General features: G+C 36.9%; 1 protein-coding gene across 4 annotated transcripts in view; it reads left to right on the forward strand.

Moving 5' to 3' along the window:
- The window catches only part of LOC121317023 (NHS-like protein 1), a 132,059-nt gene that overhangs the window by 54,911 nt on the left and 57,604 nt on the right, over window positions 1–19,544 (forward strand). Inside the window, exon 1 of one of the 4 annotated variants that reach the window (XM_041252549.1) lies at window positions 9,877–10,770. The exons of 2 other annotated variants lie outside the window; for them this stretch is intronic. In XM_041252549.1, coding sequence (XP_041108483.1) covers window positions 10,563–10,770 — 208 coding nt within the window. In that variant the 5' untranslated portion in view covers window positions 9,877–10,562. Of the gene's footprint in view, window positions 1–9,876; window positions 10,771–15,876; window positions 15,963–19,544 lie in introns of those variants that run through there. One more of the 4 variants, XM_041252551.1, reaches the window with a different exon arrangement.

Genomic DNA, 19,544 nt, shown 5'->3' on the forward strand with positions numbered 1-19,544 from the left:
AAAAAAAAAATGTAAAAATGTTCTCCTTCAGGCCAAAATGCTACATCACTGCAATCCGTTTGCTTGTTAAGAAGAATTTCCATCTACAACTAACAGCACTGGCTGAAATGTTGAAAAAACAACAATTAGACACTTAGTCAAGAATTACTGTACATTCTCTGCAGATCAGATTACATTGCATGATATGCTCCATCAGTTGAAACTACTGCACCCTTTGTTGGGATAAGTGCTACTTTAATATGGTAGGAGGCTACAAGGTAAATTTACAGTGCAGGCACGTTTAGTGTAGTTTACATCAGAAGTGGTTTATGAAGCAGTTCTGGAACGTTTAAACAGTATTGTGTTCTTTTCAGGGGGGGTCGAGAGAGGATATCAAGACGGAGGTTGAGGTTGATACACCCCGCAGGCAAACAAGATTTATTTACATATCAACATGCTGAACAGCTCACGTGACTCTACCACCAGTGTCAGCGCACAGATCACATACAACACAGTGTACGAAAATGTTGTTAGGATCTACAATTCTGGACAGATCTGTTCAATAATAAACTAACATTGCTGAAGAGGTTGATCATGGTTGATAAACGGCTGGCGCAGATATGTGATGGATTACTGTATTAAGTCTTGTTTTTACAAACAAGAGCTGCCATCTACAGTACGTTTGAAGCACTGCGCCTTCACTTCCAGCTAGGATTTGAAAGGACAGCGAGCATAGTAAGGGAATGGGCTGTACTGTACTTATCCATAATTGTAAATGGGTCTTATTTTATTACCTTTTAAGGCTGATTATACCTAGAGCAGTTATGTTTTTTTATACAGAATGTAGAACTATTAACATGCCATATGTGCTTGTTTTGTTCAGTGGTCAGTTAAATCTGTATTTAACTTTGGAAACAAGAAAGAAAGGTGTTGATGTGTGTTCATATTTACATTATTGTCACGCTCAAGAAATGGAATGCATTGTTGTTTGAATCCTGGTTTTAATTGTGTTTTAAGTGTGGATTTTTTTTTTTTTTTTTTTTTTTTTTTTAGCATCAGACCTTGAGCAGATCAGCATGAGAACTGACTGAGTTAAAGTGCCATCTTGTGGCAAAAAGAGAGCCTAACATTCTCACTTGAGGATCTGAGAGACAAAAAGATAAGAGATAAAAATGCTGAGTGAATGACTAATATGAAATTTGCAAGTTCTATGTTTTGGGCAAATCCATATTAGTTCATCTGCAATAAATTAATCTTTCCTCACCATTCGGCAGAATTTAGGTCATTTTATAAAACTAAAATATGTAATTTACCAATTGCGCTATATTTATTTAGCTACTTGATAAGTGTGGGAGGATACAGAGTTTAAGTAACTTGCAATACAAGCACGATTGGTGTAGTTAGCTTTACCTCAGAAACTTTTTATGAAGCAATTGCAGAAGGTTTACAAAGGACTAGTGCTGTGTAAACAAATGGCTTAGTAATCTGGTAATGTCTTCTACAGTATGCTCTTTACAGCGGAGTGACGGGATATGTGTGAGGTTTTTTATGTTGTTATATATCATTATCTTATTGGTAGAGGACAAAAGTTTGAAAATTGACTTTCATTAGGACAGCACTGAGTTAAGGCAGAAAAAAACAAAAGAATTAGCATTAGGATATCAACGACAAATTTTAAATCTGTTCACAACTTTCACAGAAAGAGACTGGATTTTCCACAAAGACGGCCAACTTTTTGCTTTTTCTATGCAGGAACAATGTTTCACCAAAGCATGAAGTCATTTACTAATTTTCCACTTATTACATGGTGATAGATGGACTAAACTGATTTTCATTATACAGCCTACTTCTCAGAACAGGCAGAAATTTTCAAGTGGGTTCTGATTCTACTCAGTGTTACAGCTGAGGCTGGCTTGCTCTCAGGTCCTAAAAACTCTGAGATTTGGAAATTGACATGGAGTCAGAGATTCACAGCTTTTGATAAAGTGCAAACTTTGCAAGTAAGAAGGTTGAGCGATGGGAAAGCAAGTGAGAAACATCCTGCACGCTGAAACTAAGATTAACATCCCCTGTTTTTTCCTGCTAATTTTAAAACATAGTAAACATAGTTGCTTGGTAACCAAATAATCAAAAGGTGTACAGTGAAGTACATCATGAACATTTATCATTGTGGTAATCAAAATAACAAAATAATGTAATGAATGAACCCCTGTCCAAGCACTCCAGACAGCACTGATTGTGCCAAACAAGTATCCCTAAGAGATGGAATCTAATTAGTCTAGCCAGGAGCCCTGTGGATTACAGGGAGAAAAAAAAAAGCACTTTCAATGCATAAGTCTTTCTCAAATTGCTTGGTCTTTGTTATGTTCTATTACTTTGCTAGAAAGTCAGTGAGCCTTTACCTTGAACCATAGAAAGTTAATTGTGGCTGTCAATAGACCCTGTGAGTGAAGTGGATGGATGAATGGCTGTTTGTTTTTCTTGGTGCCGCAGAGTGTTTGTTTTATGGTTTCCTGTGCAGTTACTAGAGCAATAGCAGCAGCAACAGCACCTGTGCTGGGAACACCATCTTTCCGACTCTGACCAGATATTTTCAATGTAGGCTCAAATTTGTCTTTCTGAAACATCTGAAAAGTTGTGACTTTTCTCCTCAAATTGTTTTTAACTTTTATTATTTTATTTATTTTTGTTTCTTTTCATGATCTTGCATGTATGTTTAACTGCATTGATAGCTGAAGTTGAAATCCACAGTTTAATCTTATAGTAAAAGCTATAATTTTACAGTAAAATCTTTTTTTTTTTTTACCTGTTCTTTTTAGAAATAAGTAGCCTTATTATTATGGTATTGCAATTCCACTTGTTTGTCAGATTAAACTGGGGTCCCTATGATATGGGTTGTGTTGAGAAGGGGTCTGATGTCAGGAAAGGATGAGAATCACTGCCCTAGGCAATGCAAATCCTAGCAACCATTTGAGGCAGAAAAGCTACAGCAGAGTATAATTCTAATTCTTAACATCATACTACAATCTACTGTCTGGGGTATAAAATAAAATAATGAACATGTTTTCTGATGTGAAGTTATGTTAAAAAACAAATATATAGATTAACAACTATGTAGTAAATGACATCACAAAAGTTAAGCTGGCTCTTTTTGAGCAAAACCAAATGGCTTATGCTGCTAAGGCTGGCCTAGGCCTTGTGGGAAATCTTCTGTCACCCTCTGTCACCAATATTCTAATCCAGTAGGATCAAAGATAGAGAAATGTGTTTTGATTGTTGGAAAAGGAGTTTTGAGGAGTTTTATTTGAGCAGGATTTAGTTTAATTCTCTGGATTGTAGCAAAGTCCTGATGACCACTCAAACAAATGATTCTCGTGCTCTTCGCTAACCAGTCTGAAAACTCTGCATCTACTGTGCGTACTGCTACCTAAGAGAGGTATTGAAGTCCCTATTTATACAGTGACTATAGTTTCTTTTTTACATTTTTTTTTTTTTTCTACGCAGCCTGGGCGCTTCATCAGACCTTTTGAAAGGTAATAAGCTGTGTCAGAAATTGATAGTAATTTTAAGAAATGTCTTTGAGAGAGCATTCCTTCTTCTATTGACACCTTTTAAATAAAGGAGGGTAATTCACTGGTGTCTGAAGATTGATGTCAACGGGTTTATGAGAACTGTGCACTAGATTAATGGGACAATGCTGTTTGCTGCCCGTTCACCTGGATAGCAGACAGTGAAAGAGGTCAGATGAGATTTGTAGACCAGCCAAAGGACCCTGTTGCTGTCTGGTTTGCAATGAGGAAGTCATCCGAAGTCAGAAGATACTGGTTTGAGACCCAGTCTCCTAATGGTTTCAATACCTAACCCAGCTGTGAATGCACTATAGTTGAAAATGGGGAAGGCTATGCAATGGAAGGTGCCATCTGTGAGCACAACACTTTTTTTTAATTTTTTTTATTAATGGTGTCTATCCAATATCATTATGCAATTACATAAGAAAGACCTAAACACAATAAAGGGCTGTATTCACAAAGCATAAAGTCATGCCTTGAGACTTTGTTTTGATTAATTACAAAACACTTTATTGATTTCAATTGATTAGAGTGTTGTTGGTTTCTAGAAGAGTTTTAAATGTAATGCAGTTAACCAAAATGGGCTATTCACATGTATTTCAGCAAGTGACTGAAACTCAAGATCTTAAAAGCCACTGTCGTGGTGGTGAGTGCAAATGCATTCTTGTGAACTGTAGCAGTGAACTGAGGGATACATACAGTATACCATGGACTACTATAGGTATATGTGGGTAACAGGACAACTGATGAGCAGTCAGCTCAGTGAGGAAGAACTTAATGTGTACTCGTGCATGTTTCAGAAGAAGCCTTAAAAGGACGCTAGACTAACTCCAGCTCCTATTTTTAAGAGGTGCTTAACAAACATAAACAGGACTCTCTTGTGAAAGTCTAATCTTCCTGGCATACAGTAGACACATCCCAGATGTAACTCTGTTTGGCAGGAGATCATGGGGTTATTAATATATCTTAAGAGCAAAATGTTTGACCTCAGACAGTACTAGGATTATCTTGCACATTTTAAGATACATAGTTCCTTAAGCAAAAGAAATATAATTGCCAAGTTATTTTTGGATTTAAATACTGGAAATTAATATCAGATGTTACTAACCTCCAATTGGAACGAAATTACTTTGCGTAATGTTATATACAGATTCAAACTATTGAATGAAGGTGCCAGTAAGGCTGGGTGAATAAAGCATAAACAGCAATGCTTGTAATGATAGCTAGAGTATTCAGTTGATTGAAGTAAGTCACACAATGTTTTCTATGTGGTACGGTAGTGAAGATATTTTACATTCATTATTTGTTGATGAAAACTACTTTTTGATGTACTACTTATATATATATATAATATATAATATATATATATGAGCTATATTAGATATATACTAATAATATCTATATATATATATAGATATATAATATATTGATATTGATATAATTTGCATAATATAGCCATTAGGGGGAAAAAAGAGCCATAATACTGAGAAAAAAGCCATAATACTGCAGTAGTGACGTCAAAATGGCATATTATTCTAGAAGATTATACTTGACCTTTGACCCATATTGCACTCCTGTGCATCCCGATCCCTTTTCAAACAAAATGTCTCGTTTTCAATCAATCGACAACACCCACAATTCCTGGTTTTTAAACATACCCATTGAAGCACCTTTTCCTTAAGATTACGGGTTTAGTTTTTTTTTTTTTTTTTGTAGTTCATTAACTACCCAGTTTAATTCACCGTTGCTGAATTATCAAAAAGAAAATTCTGTTTAAGATTCTTTAATGTTAATTTAATATATGTTATTATTATTCATTAAATTCACTTGCAATTTGAACCTTAACACCTGTTTATTCTCCTTTTTTATTACAGATACTAATATCCATTTTATTATTATTTTGATATTATTTTGTGTTGTTTAAATCTGAATCTGAACTTATTTACTTTGCATTATTCGAGGTCTGACAACACTGCATCTTTTTTGTTATTTTGACCAGTTGTCATTTTCTGCAAATAAATGCTCTAAATGACAATATTTTTATTTGGAATTTGGAAGAAATGTTGTCAGTAGTTTATAGAATAAAACAAAAATGTTCATTTTACCCAAACGCATACCTATAAATAGTAAAACCAGAGAAACTGATAATTTTGCAGTGGTCTCTTAATTTTTTCCAGAGCTGTATGTATATGCACAAGCATATTGTGCAAGGCCAATAGACACAGGATGGTAAACTGTGATGTACTATATAATGTTATTGATATAATGCTACAGATGTGACCTGTGAAAAATAAGGTTTTCAGCAAATATGTTTGTTAGAAATGTAAAACTGTTGAAAGAAGAGCTTGGCCTAGTTTCTTCACCTGAGCAGAGTTTGGTGAGTGAGCATAGAATGTAAATCCTGCTGTATAAATTTATAGTATATTTGTGTTTTAAGTATTCGGAGTTGATTCAGAAATTACCAGACCAAAAACTTCATATCTCTTGCCCAGATGTAATTTTTCTTTGTTCTACATTGTAGAACCTTGCAATAGTTAATTGTTGTTTATGTGCGTAATCAGCTGTTTTCTTCAAGACATGTAGAAAAACATAACTATAGTGCCGCTGAAAAGGCCTGCGTGCCAGAAACCACTGCCCCAGTTCTGAACTGCCTTCAAAGCCTTCAAGCTAAAATTGGATGGTAGTTTCATTTTGTGTGGCTTCCTTACCCTTAGCCTGAAAATAGCATGGGGCACACACAAAAAAAGAAATTAGCTTGGGTCCTAGAACAACCTCTTTATAAACCAAAACCAATGTTTTTTTCACTTAAAACTAAAAATAAAGCTGGGAAGGGCCGGACTTCAACAACTTGATTCTCTTTTTCAGTAGTGTTACAGGAGCTCAACAGTACCACAGGTACAGTATGCAGTATGCTACACTCTTGCCTGTGTTGTATACTTTTGCAACTAAAAACTTGAAAATTGTGCTGTTTTCACTACAAACTAAACTTTACTGTCTTTGGATTAGTTTTAGCAGTGTTGTGAATTAAGTTACCATGTCTACAAGTACTGCAGGTGTGGTACTTAAAAATGTTCTGCAGTAATATTATTGAAAAGAATAACGTGAATGTGTAATAATGTGTTTCTGTGGCACACCTCCAGACCTACTGTGAGTTGTGAGTCAAGCCCAGAAAGCAATATAACTGCTTTTGTTTTATTTTTAACTATGATGTAGCAGAAATGATTAATAGCTCGTATCTGGAATGCAGTGAAAGCACCTATTCAGTACTCCAATTGGCGAATTCCATGGTGTAAAAATAATTATGGTTGATATTCTGTATAAAATGATATATTTTGAGAATATTATTTGGATAAATGTTGTTTCTACAGAAAGCAATAATAATAATACCACCAGTGGCAAAAGTTGTATGTGTTTTCTAATTTTTAATATATTCAATTTTGGGGTGTTCTTAAAGGCAACATGGTTCTGTCTTATTAGATCTAGGGAAGTAAATGTTTTCTCAAACAGATTAGCTCTTTTGCAGTCATTTACAGGCTCTGTGAAATACAAATTGAAACTGCACTGTGCATAATCTGTAGCATGTCCTGCACTATAGCCTTCCAGTCACTAAAAACAACTACAGCGTGTATATTTATTATGCCCCCCCCCCCACATACAGTGTACAATGTACCTTGGGTTTGTCCACAGTTTAACTGGAGTGACACTTGTTTGTATCCTATGTATTGTATGTAGTGTAACCATAACTCCAGTTTATTCTGCATAAATGTTTCCTTGTTTAAACACTGTTTTACTGTACGTTTTCACGGTTTACCACTGGTTTCACAGAATACTTTACCTAAAGTAACATTAAGTAGTCCAACATTAGTGCTAATCAAGGTCAGTGAAGCCAAGCCTATGAGTTCGGTTTTGCTTAAGACCCCTGGGAAATGACTTAGCATATTCCTGCTTGGATATTTCTCTTCTTTCTGTGAGGCAATGGATACATCTAGAGATTACTCCCTAACTTAATTTACATTTCATGTACAGTTCTAAGAAGTTCAGTTATATGTAAAATACTGAAGATAACACGCTTTTGGTTCATTTTATCCGATGTTAACCCATCTCTAGTTTACAATGCGTATTAGAGTTGGGCTTAACCTCAAATAAAATGGGCTGAAAAGATTTTGTTGCAGTATTTTTCCAAATGTTTTTCTAACACATTCTGGAATCTAAAGGATTTTGCTGTTGTGTTTCTCAAGCTTTGGTACCTATGGTTTGGTGTGAGCATCAGCCCTGCTCAGCTTACTTTGAAACTTAGTCACAGTGACATCTCCCGACCTTTGCAAAAATCTTTAAAGCCCTCCTGTCACCCTTTCTTAAAACAAGGCTCTATATCCAGTTGGAAGAAAAATCAATAAAGCTGGGCTTCCACTCAGAAAATTGGTGAGAATGAAAACACATGTACTGTATATGTAGAATTCTCCTTAAAAGCCATGCTACTATTGAGACATAAGTCATTATTGTAATTGGAAATATTGACCTTATGGCTTCAAAACAGCAACAATTATTTGGGTCTGTGTACTTAAATGAAAGAAAATACATAAAATAAGCTTACATGGATATATGTTATCGATTCAAACAATAGGTCCAACTGTGAAAAAAGCTCAAAGGATGGAATATTACAAACAGAAACCTGGCTGCACATTGTTGTATCAAAACACTGTTAGTCCTGCGTATTGTTTTTAGACTCCTGGTTATGTTATACTATTAGCTCTGGGGCGTATTGTAGAGAATGCAGCGTTTACCTTCGTATGTTTACAGCCCTCCCTACAAGTGGAATAGCACACTGTATCTGTCTAGTAAGTGTCTTTCCTCACAGGAAGCTTCTCTATTTGAAACGCCTGGCTGATCAATTATTAACAAACCATGACAGTTGGTGCGCCCTTTTACTGCGTTCCATGAGCCAAAGGTCACATGGAAGGGACTGGCTGATTCATAGGGTAATATAATAGTGCTTTGCCTGAGTCAGAGGAGAAAGATTAAAATGTGCACAGTAATGAAGATGGGTTTGTTTGCATTGATCATTTTTTGAGGTGGTGCTTTCTTTGTGACGAATATAAACAAGCGATTTATCCAAGCAGGGCACAATGAATCATTATTGTTATGGTCTTGATGGTGAGGAGGGAGAATAAGTGCACGTTAAAGTATTTCAAATACAAAAAAAAAAGGGGGAACATTTCTAAACTGTCATACATTTCTAGTTCAAACTATTTCAGAAACTTCTGTGACACCACATTTCTAAATTTAATTTTCTGTAGAACTCCAGGATGTGTCACAAAAGAAGGTGTTTATTATTTTTTTTAACTCATTCCTAAAGCACATAATGAGCTCTATTGGAGTCACCTTAGTGCATGTACGGTACCAGGGCTTTTATTGGCAATACTGGAGGTAGCCTTTTAGCTGTTTATTTTTCTAAAATGTTATTGAAGGATTGCCTATATTTGTTTCACGGTTAAACTAAGTAAACCCTAACTGTAATTTACCCAAGAGATTGATTCTGCATCCTCCCAGGATAGCAAAATAAAAATATATAAAAAATGTCTATACTGTATGTCGCTAGGAGAGCACATTGAATTGGGGTAATTCCATGAAAATGGTGTTTTTTTGACACTGATAATTCATCAATATCGGGCTAATGTCTAGATTGTTGTGTTTATGGATCTGTACTCATACACACACTGTATTAATGCCATGGATTGGCCCAATTGTTGTTTGTTCAGATCTTTGGTGGTTAAAAATCAAATACTATCATGGTCAGCATACTGGATAAACAAATAAAAAAGAAACCTAAATGGGCACTACTGTACAAACTTCAGCATATTTAAAACTCTGTTGGTAGCCTTTTCAAGTTATCCCTGAACTTACGTTTAAGAATAACACTGAAAATCCTTTTCAAGCTATTAAAATTCTCTACTGAAGCTGAAGCTCCTTCCTGTCAGTGTATGATTCTGCGGGAGTCTGTTGTGTGTATTTCCACTGTACACAAAGGAGGTGTGATGGTAGCTGCTTTGGCAGGTCTCTTGCACACAGTTATGTACAACACGTGAATAATATTGCCAGACACCTGGCTTGAGAGAGGAGGAGTTTCTAAGCTCAGTTGCCATGCCTGTGGACAGGGGAGGGAGAAGGGGGTGTGAGTGAGAGAGGCTGATCATATTTCAATAGATCACTTGCCTCCTAGTAATCCTAACCCAAAGCTCCTGAGCCTCTCTCGGTTGATCGGTCTGGCTGCTAACAAGAGACATCGCAGTGGCATGGTCTAAAGGTGGAAAAAAGGAAGACATTGAAAGACTTTAGGAGAATCATTGGCACCTCCTTAAAAGCAGAATACTGTGTATTTTTTTTTTCCTTTTTAGTTTTGCATTTTTGATTTGAATATGTAAAGACAGACAAAACAAACCAAAAGGTGATCTGTGGCAAGGATGGGAACAGAACTGGGATAGGATGACTAATCTGAAATTGAGAAAAGTTGGGAATGAAGTAAGGATACTATCCGTTGTTGTTTGCATGGAGCAATACCAGACTTCTCATTTAAATAAACAGCTTAAAGAACTATTTGAGCATCACTGTGAACATTGACAGCCATACCAAACCTTTCTGTGGATTGACATTTCCCTTCCAGGTAACCATCAGTGAATGACTTTAGTTTTATTCAATCACAATTTTGTTACAGTATTTAATAACACACCTGCATTCTTCATATCTCTAGGAATCCCCAGCTGGAGCATAGAGTATTATACTAAAAGTGGGATCAAGCAGTTCTGGATTTCACATTGGAATACAGTGCTTTGAACGTTGAGGCTGATTTTACGTGTATTACACATACGTCACTGTGTTTCCTAATGTTCACCTTGTATTAAGAAAGTGAGCCAGCACTAAGGATTTTCTAGCCAAGCTGAATTTTCCCCAAGTGTGTGTATGCAATAACACAAAACAACAATTACTGTCGCTGTAGTACCATAGTTATCTCTGAGGATGAGGAGAGGTCGCAGTTCAGGCTCCTTCAGAAAGGAGAAGAAGGAGAAGATGACCTCTATATCCCGCGCTCTGAGCTGGATCAACTTCTCCACGCTGACCCGGCATACCCGCCTCCTGTTCCACAGCAGTGGGGAGCTGTCGTCAGGGCAACAGGGAGAGGGGGAGGATGACGAAGATTGGGTTTATGCCCCTTTGCATCGGAAAGGTAAGGTGGGTCACCACCTGAGCATCAGCATCTGTCCCTGTTCAGAATGGTTTTGCATAGCCAGCTTAATAACTCACTTGCTAGAACAACCTGTAGCAGTGGTCTTCACATTGGCACTTTAGAAGGGGTCTTTCTATAGAACATTTTCAATGTTTTATGTGTAATTTAAGACTAGCAAAATGTGATCATCGTATCCAGACAGAGGAGCATTTCCATACTAGAAATCTGTGACGGTTATACCCCTTAAGTACAAAAGAGGGAGGAGTGAGAGGGTGGGTTCATTGGATCACTTTAAGAGAGACTCTGCTGTATTTATTGTTTTTATTGCTGTAATTATAGGGTAGAAGTAACTAATTCAGTTGCATTCTGAGAAAGCAAGTCTTGTATAATGGAAACTGAATTATCCATCTGCAAGAGCAGCACTGTTGCTAATCTGTCTACCATGTTTAATAATCAGGGAGCATTGGTTTTGTGAGCAGGTGCTGCTGCCCCTGCTGTGTTTAAATAGCGAGCAGTGTACATGTGATGAAGGCAATGCTGCAGGGATGGAGTTGAGAGGTCTGTGTGTTTTTGAGACGTGGAGAAACGCCCTCCACATCAAGCATGCTCCTTCTTAACCTCTGTATTTACAGTCTCAAACTCACGGTATAGTAATGAGAGCTTTAGCTTTAGTGACTTTCAAACGAAATGTGTTCATTAAATTTATCAGTTTTAATGCTTTGAAATTGAGTCGATGAGGTCGTTAATGAACGCATTTTTCGTTTAAAAAGCTTAATTCTTGCAGGTCACCTACATCACTTCCTGTCTCAATGACTAGCTAAGGGGAACTCAAATGCACGGTAACGAGATGAAGAAAAATGAATGGCAGCATAACTTGCTGTTATGGAAACTACTAGGGTACAGTGAGGCGGCTCTCCCATCTGTGAGCAGCAGCCAAATGGACATACAAAATAATGGGACTATCTGTGTTGTGTATAATTTGTAAACTTAATTTTAAATTGTGCATTTGGTCATGCAGAATGGACATTTTTATTTAGAACACCACATATAAAATGCTGATTTACAATTATCTGGCGTGGTGGGTAAAAATTGGACTGCACAGATTAAAAAATAAATAAATAAACACCACTAGTCATTTACCCTCAGGGGGATATGTTTCCACAGCTTACTATATACAACTCTTTGCATGTGCATTTTGCAGTCTTTTTTTTTTTTTGGTTAAAAAGAAACAAAAAATGTACCATAAGCCATCTATGTGTATTCTGTAAATGTTTAATCTAATAGTTAAAAGGTTAAAGTGGGGCTGTCAGGTCTTGTTTTCAAACAATATCAGCACAGACATTATATAGAAACCAATGGATTGGTGTGTGTAATAGATATGGAGCATATGGTGGCTTTCATCATCACGTCACCTTAAGATCTAGCCAAAATTGTAGATATTTATTACTGCCATACCCTTATCTTTTCGCCTGTTGATTTGCCCCGTTGCAGCTGTACTTTATGCATCCCTTCCTGCGATGTGATCGGCAGTGAACAAATCTCATTCATAACCATAAGTATGTAGAAGTCGTCCAAAATATTTCCATAACTACAAATATTGAATTATGTACGTAGTCTCTGTATTGTTGCTGTTAAATTTCTGTTTCAAGGTAAGTGATAGGCTTTTGTTAATTAAAACCCCCCTTTTCCAAGTGCAAATTAACTCCTGATAAATTATGACAACACAAATTTGCTTTTAAATTACCACGCAAACAAAAGAAATAGTCGCAAGAAGCACTGCTCGTTAAGATATTAACATTATTTCTTAAGTCAACATCATTTCGGAAATCATGTTAGAAAGATTATTTAATAGCGTGATAGGCATAACACCCTCTTGAAAAATGCCAAAAGTAATGCTGCATAACAATCTGTTGATTAACACTGGAGTTATCATTTACAACCTTTTGAAAATCCTGCCCGCTGAGTCCTTCTCTATCAAAAGAGAGGTTGTGCGCCAAAGTAAGCCTGGAGCAGTTATTGTTGCAGACAAGTCTGGGTCTTATTAGCCTTGTTTCTCACAGTAGGACATGAATCTTCTGTCGAGAGGAAACACTGGTATTTTAAACAAGAAGTATTCTGTTTTACTCTACTAGTCTGGTATTTAAAAGGGACATTTATTATTAAAGTAATAAAAAGCTACAGTACCATGGAATTTTTTTTTTTTTATTTAAAGTACAATTTACTGTGTAAATTGGAAGACAGTTGAGTGACTACTAGAAGGTACTGTAATTTTGCAGTAGGAATATACCACTACTAATTACTACCATATTGCCCCAAAGGTCTGAAAAGTAGCAGTATGTCAGAATGTTGTCCGCTATATACTTTCACTTACACTTGAGTTTCAACCTACAAGACCTCCAGTTTAACTAAAGCTTTCTGCATTTATTTAATCTTTTTAAGAATGAAAAAAAAATTGACAGTCAAGCCTTGCCATGTTGTGCAGTACCATTTTTAATACAGTCACCCTCTTCCTTTCTGCATATGGGCCTCTCGGCACATTTCGAATTCATGTGGGTTCTCTACAGTCTCTCCTTGGCATGGTGAAATTCACTTGTGAAAGTGGGGGCACCCAACCTGCTTTTGTTCTCCTGACTGTAGTATGCTCCAGTGTGAATACTAGAGTACAATCAGGAGTGATTTATGTGGTTTTATTTGCTAATGGACTTTGCTGTTCATTTTCCCCCAGTTCTCAATTTTAATTACAAGCAATTAATGAGCATAGCTACAATAATTGGGTGGGTTCGAGGGTGGAACTGCGTTTTTCTTTTTTACAAAAGACACTTCATATCATTAACTGGCTAGATTGCTACGACCACGCTATTGAAGGGTAAATGTTGAAAAAAAAGAATACAGGGTATACAGTATTTTAGCAGCCACCCTATTTAGAGCTGTCTTTTTATCACAAATAATTTAGCCTACTACACAGCTGGCTATAATTCTGTTTTTATAAGTATATATTTAATGGCTGCTCTTCATTACCATGGATTAACATTATACAGATGTTGGACCCCATTGATATTTTGCTTTGTTTCTTTGAAACACAAGTATACTAGACTATGGTGGCAGAGTGTTGAGGTTTAAAAAGTGGAAAAGCTACAATTGCAGGAGCTTTGAATAGCTGGTCATAAACTAAATATAAAAAAGTAGATATAAAATGTCTCATTTAAAAAAGAAAAATAAACATGAAATTATCTTTGGTCTGGATGTACTTTTTGTTTTGTTTTTAACAAAGTCTAACTTGGCATTGTTCTTTCTTAACAAATATTAGCCAGTGAACTCAGGGACTTCCTTTTAATGAATTCGGGATCAAATCAAACACACGCTATGCTGTAAATTAAATCAGCAAATCAGATCGATTAAAGAGGTCTAATGTTATTAGATGGAGTCCCGCTATGGCACATATTAAAGAGCACAGTTTATTAGAAATTGCCACAGACTACAGGGTTGTGCCAGAATGTTTCCAGGGAGTGTGAAGTGGAGAGCTTGCTTGGCAGTCTGATTTAATGAGGGGCTCTTTTGTGCTTGGTCCCCCCCGCTGGTGTTCAGCTCCAGTAATGTACTCTACATGATTAACTGCACCTGCCCACAGTCTTCAGGGAAAAGACACTGCAGGACACCACTCGCACCAGCTCTCCACTCTCAATACACACACACACACACACACACACACATTCAGTTTATAATTTCTTTTGGCTTGTCTGCTATGCAATTAACAGCCCCTTTTGTGTTTTCTTTTATTTTGATTCTGCGCAATTGTATCAGATTCTTACAAAAAAGATTGAACTAGTTTTGGTTAATACTTTTATAAGTAGATATCTTATTACAATTTGTGTAATTAGAAACCTTACAGTACGTAGGTGTTCATTGTTAACTGTACTTTCATTGGAAGCACTTAAACACCAGATAGCGATTACAAATCGGGAGGGGGGTTGTTGCATATGTTGACACGAAGCAGATTGCCTGTCAAAACAAAGATAGCATGATCGCATAATCGTCTTTTTGCTTGGTTAACTTTTGAAAGGTGTATTGAGTCATGTGTTGATACCACATACATTCATTCTTAGGTATCCAGGTGCTGATGTTTATGCATCCTCAATGCCCTTTTTGATAAAGTACAGTATGGGAAGTAAATATTATGTCATGGAGTGTATGGATACAGTACCAGTATGTTAATAACCTGCACGCCTAGTGTCTATCTGCTTGAAAATCTGTGCAAAACCTCGTTTGTCATTAAATTTGTCCTTGTTGGAGAGTTTCGATCAAGACTGCCCCAGTGTGTTCTCAATACTGGTTACTCAGCTAGATTAGGCATTTGATATAAAACGGTCCTCTAAACAGTATTTAGATTAAAAAACAAACCAAAGTAAATGAATGGTTAAGTCCCTTTAGAATTAGTTTTACTGCCGCTGTTCATTTTACTTTCAGTGAGATGTCAATAGCTGCATGCCCAAGCTGCTGTACTGGGTTCTCTGTGTGTTTCAGTTTTCATTCAGAGTTTAATTTACTGTTATTTAATGTCATATTCTAATAAGCAACTGATTGCAATATTTTATACTTGATGCTCAAATAATCTTAGGGAATGCTAGTGGGAGAATCATAGAAATTAAAATAATTCCAATTAAACAAAAGCACATACAAATCAGGAATGCATCACATTGTATAGAATCTTAGAAGAGGCTGTGAAAGTACTCTGTTTATGCATGGAAGATACAGGAATGTGCCGCTATCCACTTTCTGTTAAGGACTATAGGCAGCAGCATTTGATAAGAAACAATTGAGTTTGGAAATCAAGTAATTAGTTTTTTTTTTTTATGGTTGACCAATTGATGAGTATAAGCTGTGTCCACTGCGATGGGAAATGCTGACAGACCAGATAAAACAATTGCATGCAGAGCTGTGCTATACAACAGGGTTGTCCAGAGGGACCATTGTGCATAGTGGAGTTGGGTTATTTCTTTTTTTGGGAGGGGATTGTCGGCAGTGTGCCTCAGAAAGCAGTGGATTGGATAGCAGCTTCCTGGGCTGTATGTGTGTGCTGAACGGAGCGGAGCAGGACAGGGGAGCTGCTGTGCCTCTCGGTGCAGGAACTTTGCAAGGGGTACAGAGCGCTAACTTTTCTGCAGGGAATACTCACAAGATGTTCTGTGTGAAAGGTAGGGGTTCAACTCTCACTTTTTCATTACATCTTGTCCCAACAAAGGCTGAGTGTTGTACATGGTGGTGGGTATGGAAACACTTCTTGGAGTTGAAATACTGTTTTTCAGAAACAAAGGGAAAAGGGGTATCGTGCTACAGTTACAAACCTGAAGTCAACTTCTGTATATCTGGAACTGAAAAAAAGGCTAATCTATTAGCCAGGTTTGTAGTTTTCCATTTACTGTACTGTACTTGGAATTTGCATTTGAAAGGTGATAAAACATGCTGGCAACAGCACTGTAACTTGAACTATTTGGGATTGGAAATGTTCTTGCTCTGGAAGTTCAAGAAGCCAGGTTTTTTACAATTTTATTCTGTGGTAAAGATGTTTATACAAAATATTATTTGTAAAAAAATAAATAAATAAATAAAAAAAATTAAAGTTCACGTCCATGTGTGTGCACAATAGTTCTAGCAGTAGTGGAGTAATTGCACTGAAATATGGGTTTGTAATGGAAAACCGACTGTAACTTGCCTTGGAGTTAACATTTCCTGTAAGACAAGAGCCAGCTGATTTAGAATACAGTATGTCACCTACAGTACTGTTTTAGGAAAATAACTTTTTATCACCATTTCATCTCACAAATGTGCGTTTGTAAGGTTAGATGTAGAGCAATATTTTTGTAATTTTGAGTTCAGTCACTGTACAGTAACCAGTTAGGTGAGTAAATTGGTAACGGTTAGGGTTAGGGTTTTTTCTTGTCTTTTGAAGTTTATTTTCCTTTGAGTTGAAATTTACCACCTCAGCTGTTTGCTCCTTTGTAATTGTACTTGATGGAATATGTATTGCTCGCTGTCAATTAAAAAAAAAAAAAAAAAAAAGCAGGATCCATTCTGCAAGTAGTCTGGGAACAGGTTTATAGGGACAATGCAGGATGTCCTTAATGCAACATTCTACGAGGGACGTGATAAGTGGTTTGATATGTCTACAGCTATGGCCAAAGGTTTTGCATCACCTAGAATTTTAGGATTGAGACATAATTACAGGAGGATTTTAGGATTGAGACATAATTATAGGAGGCTGTGTGGTCCAGTGGTTAAACTGGCTTGTAACTGGCAGATCCCCGGTTCAAATCCCAGCTCAGCCACTGACTCATTGTGTGACCCTGAGCAAGTCACTTAACCTTCATGTGCTCCGTCTTTGGGGTGAGACGTTTTTGTAAGTGACTGCAGCTGATGCATGGTTGGTTCACACACCCTTGTATCTTGTAAAGTGCTTTGTGATGGCGGTCCACAATGAAAGGTGCTATATAAAAATAAACAATTTATTATTATTATTATTATTATTATTATTATTATTATTATTATTATTAAACAATTTAGATCTTTTATTTAACATCTTTTATTTAACATAATGGAGACTAAGAAACTACAAAATGATATCACAGAAGTCTACCGGAATCCGTAATAGTAGTACAGTATTTCATGTTAGATTTCAAAATGTCACATTTTTAAATTTTTGTTAGTTTTTTGTTAAGTATATGGAAAACTACAAAGCAGTATGTAATTCAATATGTTAGTGTAGTTTTCAGCATGTTAAATTTGACTTTATGAAGCAACATTAGTTAATTTTATAGGATGATGCAAAATCTTTGGCCATAGCTGTCCTGTTTAAAATGGTTTTCTGGTTCATTTTGCAGAATTAGATTTCATGTGTATGAGCCGACATATGGGCCTTTGCCTTATGAAAGTTATGAGTGTTGTAGCTGGAATGTGTACCAAAGGGGAGCACAGAGTCTGGTTTGTAGATCAGTCTCAGTGCCTTTTGTTATTTGCCAGCATGCCTTCCATAACAAGAGTGCAAAGTAAAGGTTCATTAGCATCTCCGCCTCTGTCTGGACTTAAATGTCTGGCCACAGGTGGAATACTACAGTGGCTTCTAATATTTCTGAAGTGCATGATTCATTGTACCGTCCAGTACAATATGCCATTCTTTTCCATTGTAAAAGTGATAAACAGAGCATTGTTGTTCATTTTATAGTGCTCGTGTAGCCTAAAGCACAGAAAGTGAGTTTCAGTTCTTGCCTAGAGAATTAGCACCCTCCACTTACAAAATGTAGTGGCCCTAGCCACATTAAACATAGCATTCATTTAACATGTTCCTGTATCTCTGGTTAAATGCGTATGTGCTATAAAATCAAAGTTGTTCTGAAAGAATTGACTTTACACAAGTACAGCAGTATTGGAAGAAGGCATTAGCCGGAAGATTTGTCAGCATGACATTGTTTCTAAGAGTTTTGCCTCAGTGTTTATAGTACACCGCAATTATGTTAACAAAATGATGTGTTTGTTCATCTAAAGTATCCGAAAGTACCTGCCAGAGTACTGGGTGAATTTTAAGGCTCAGAGGCACTTTGCATGCAAAGTTTCACATTTATTATCCTCGCCGTTGTTTGTCCACTATACAACTCATTGTCAGTTAGCCTGGTAATACAGCTTTTTTTTATGATGACAGCAGCAGAGTTTGAACTGTGGCTGTGGTTTAAGGAGCATGGTAACACTCTGTCGCACTATTTGATAAGTTGACGCTTGACTCCTTAATGCAGAGAGCCAACGTTCTAGGGAATCTTATCCAAGGTAGAGTAGCTGACTGTAGAACAGTTCCACTTTGGACTGGGAGCTGAGATACTGGGTTACTACCCAGCTCTGCCACAGACTCCCTGAGTGACCTTGGGCAGTTTTACCGATGTGCTTCAGTGACACCAAGCTGTAAAATTAGATTGTTTGGAAAGAAGATCTCAAATGAGTTAAATAATTCAAATAAACAGAATAGCTTTATTAAGATATGATGGCATTTTAATTTGATAGTCAGGACTTGAGCTGTATGTAACATTCCTTTACCCTGTATCTAGCTTTAAACTTCTTTGCTGGTTGACACAATTTCAAACTTAAATAAAAAAATGGTCATAAATATCATTAGTTTGGTTTACTGTAAGTTGAGAAAACTGTAAATGTCAGACTTACCCCAGTGTTTTAAAAGTACTGTCAGTTAATTCTATGTTATGTAAGTGCTTTAATGGAAAGTTAGCAGTTATACAAAGTGATCTAGAGATGTCTGGAATGCTATGAAGTGGGTGTGCATGGTCTCCTTTAGCAGTTCATGTACTCCCCAACCCCATCCCCACCTACACAGCAGCTGCCCCTCTGAATGATCTCTTTGGTCTGACATTAGCCTGGGTGGGGATCATTGCTGGCCTGTCTCCTTGCAAATCCAGAGCAGTTGTTACTGCAGAGGTTCCTCCCATAGCTCCGGCAGATATGTTTTCAAATCCCCAAGCCTGTTTGCCAGTTGTCTCGCATGTGTGCCCCAGTGTAAGTGCATTCTTCAGAGTCTGTTTTTGGCTGAGTTCTGAACCAAAATAAATGCACAGAATGCAAAACAGATTTTGCGCTGAGCCTCAGCATCACACGTGTTTATAGCTGGAGAGGCTCCTCCAGTTTAACTACTTGGAGCATGAAGTCTGTACTGTAATCCCGGATCCTTTCAGTAACAGCATAAAAAGGCAACCTCTTATAAATTACAGCTGTTTTCTGTGTAC

Source organism: Polyodon spathula, chromosome 6 (assembly GCF_017654505.1).
Source record: "Polyodon spathula isolate WHYD16114869_AA chromosome 6, ASM1765450v1, whole genome shotgun sequence".
Lineage (NCBI taxonomy): Eukaryota > Metazoa > Chordata > Actinopteri > Acipenseriformes > Polyodontidae > Polyodon > Polyodon spathula.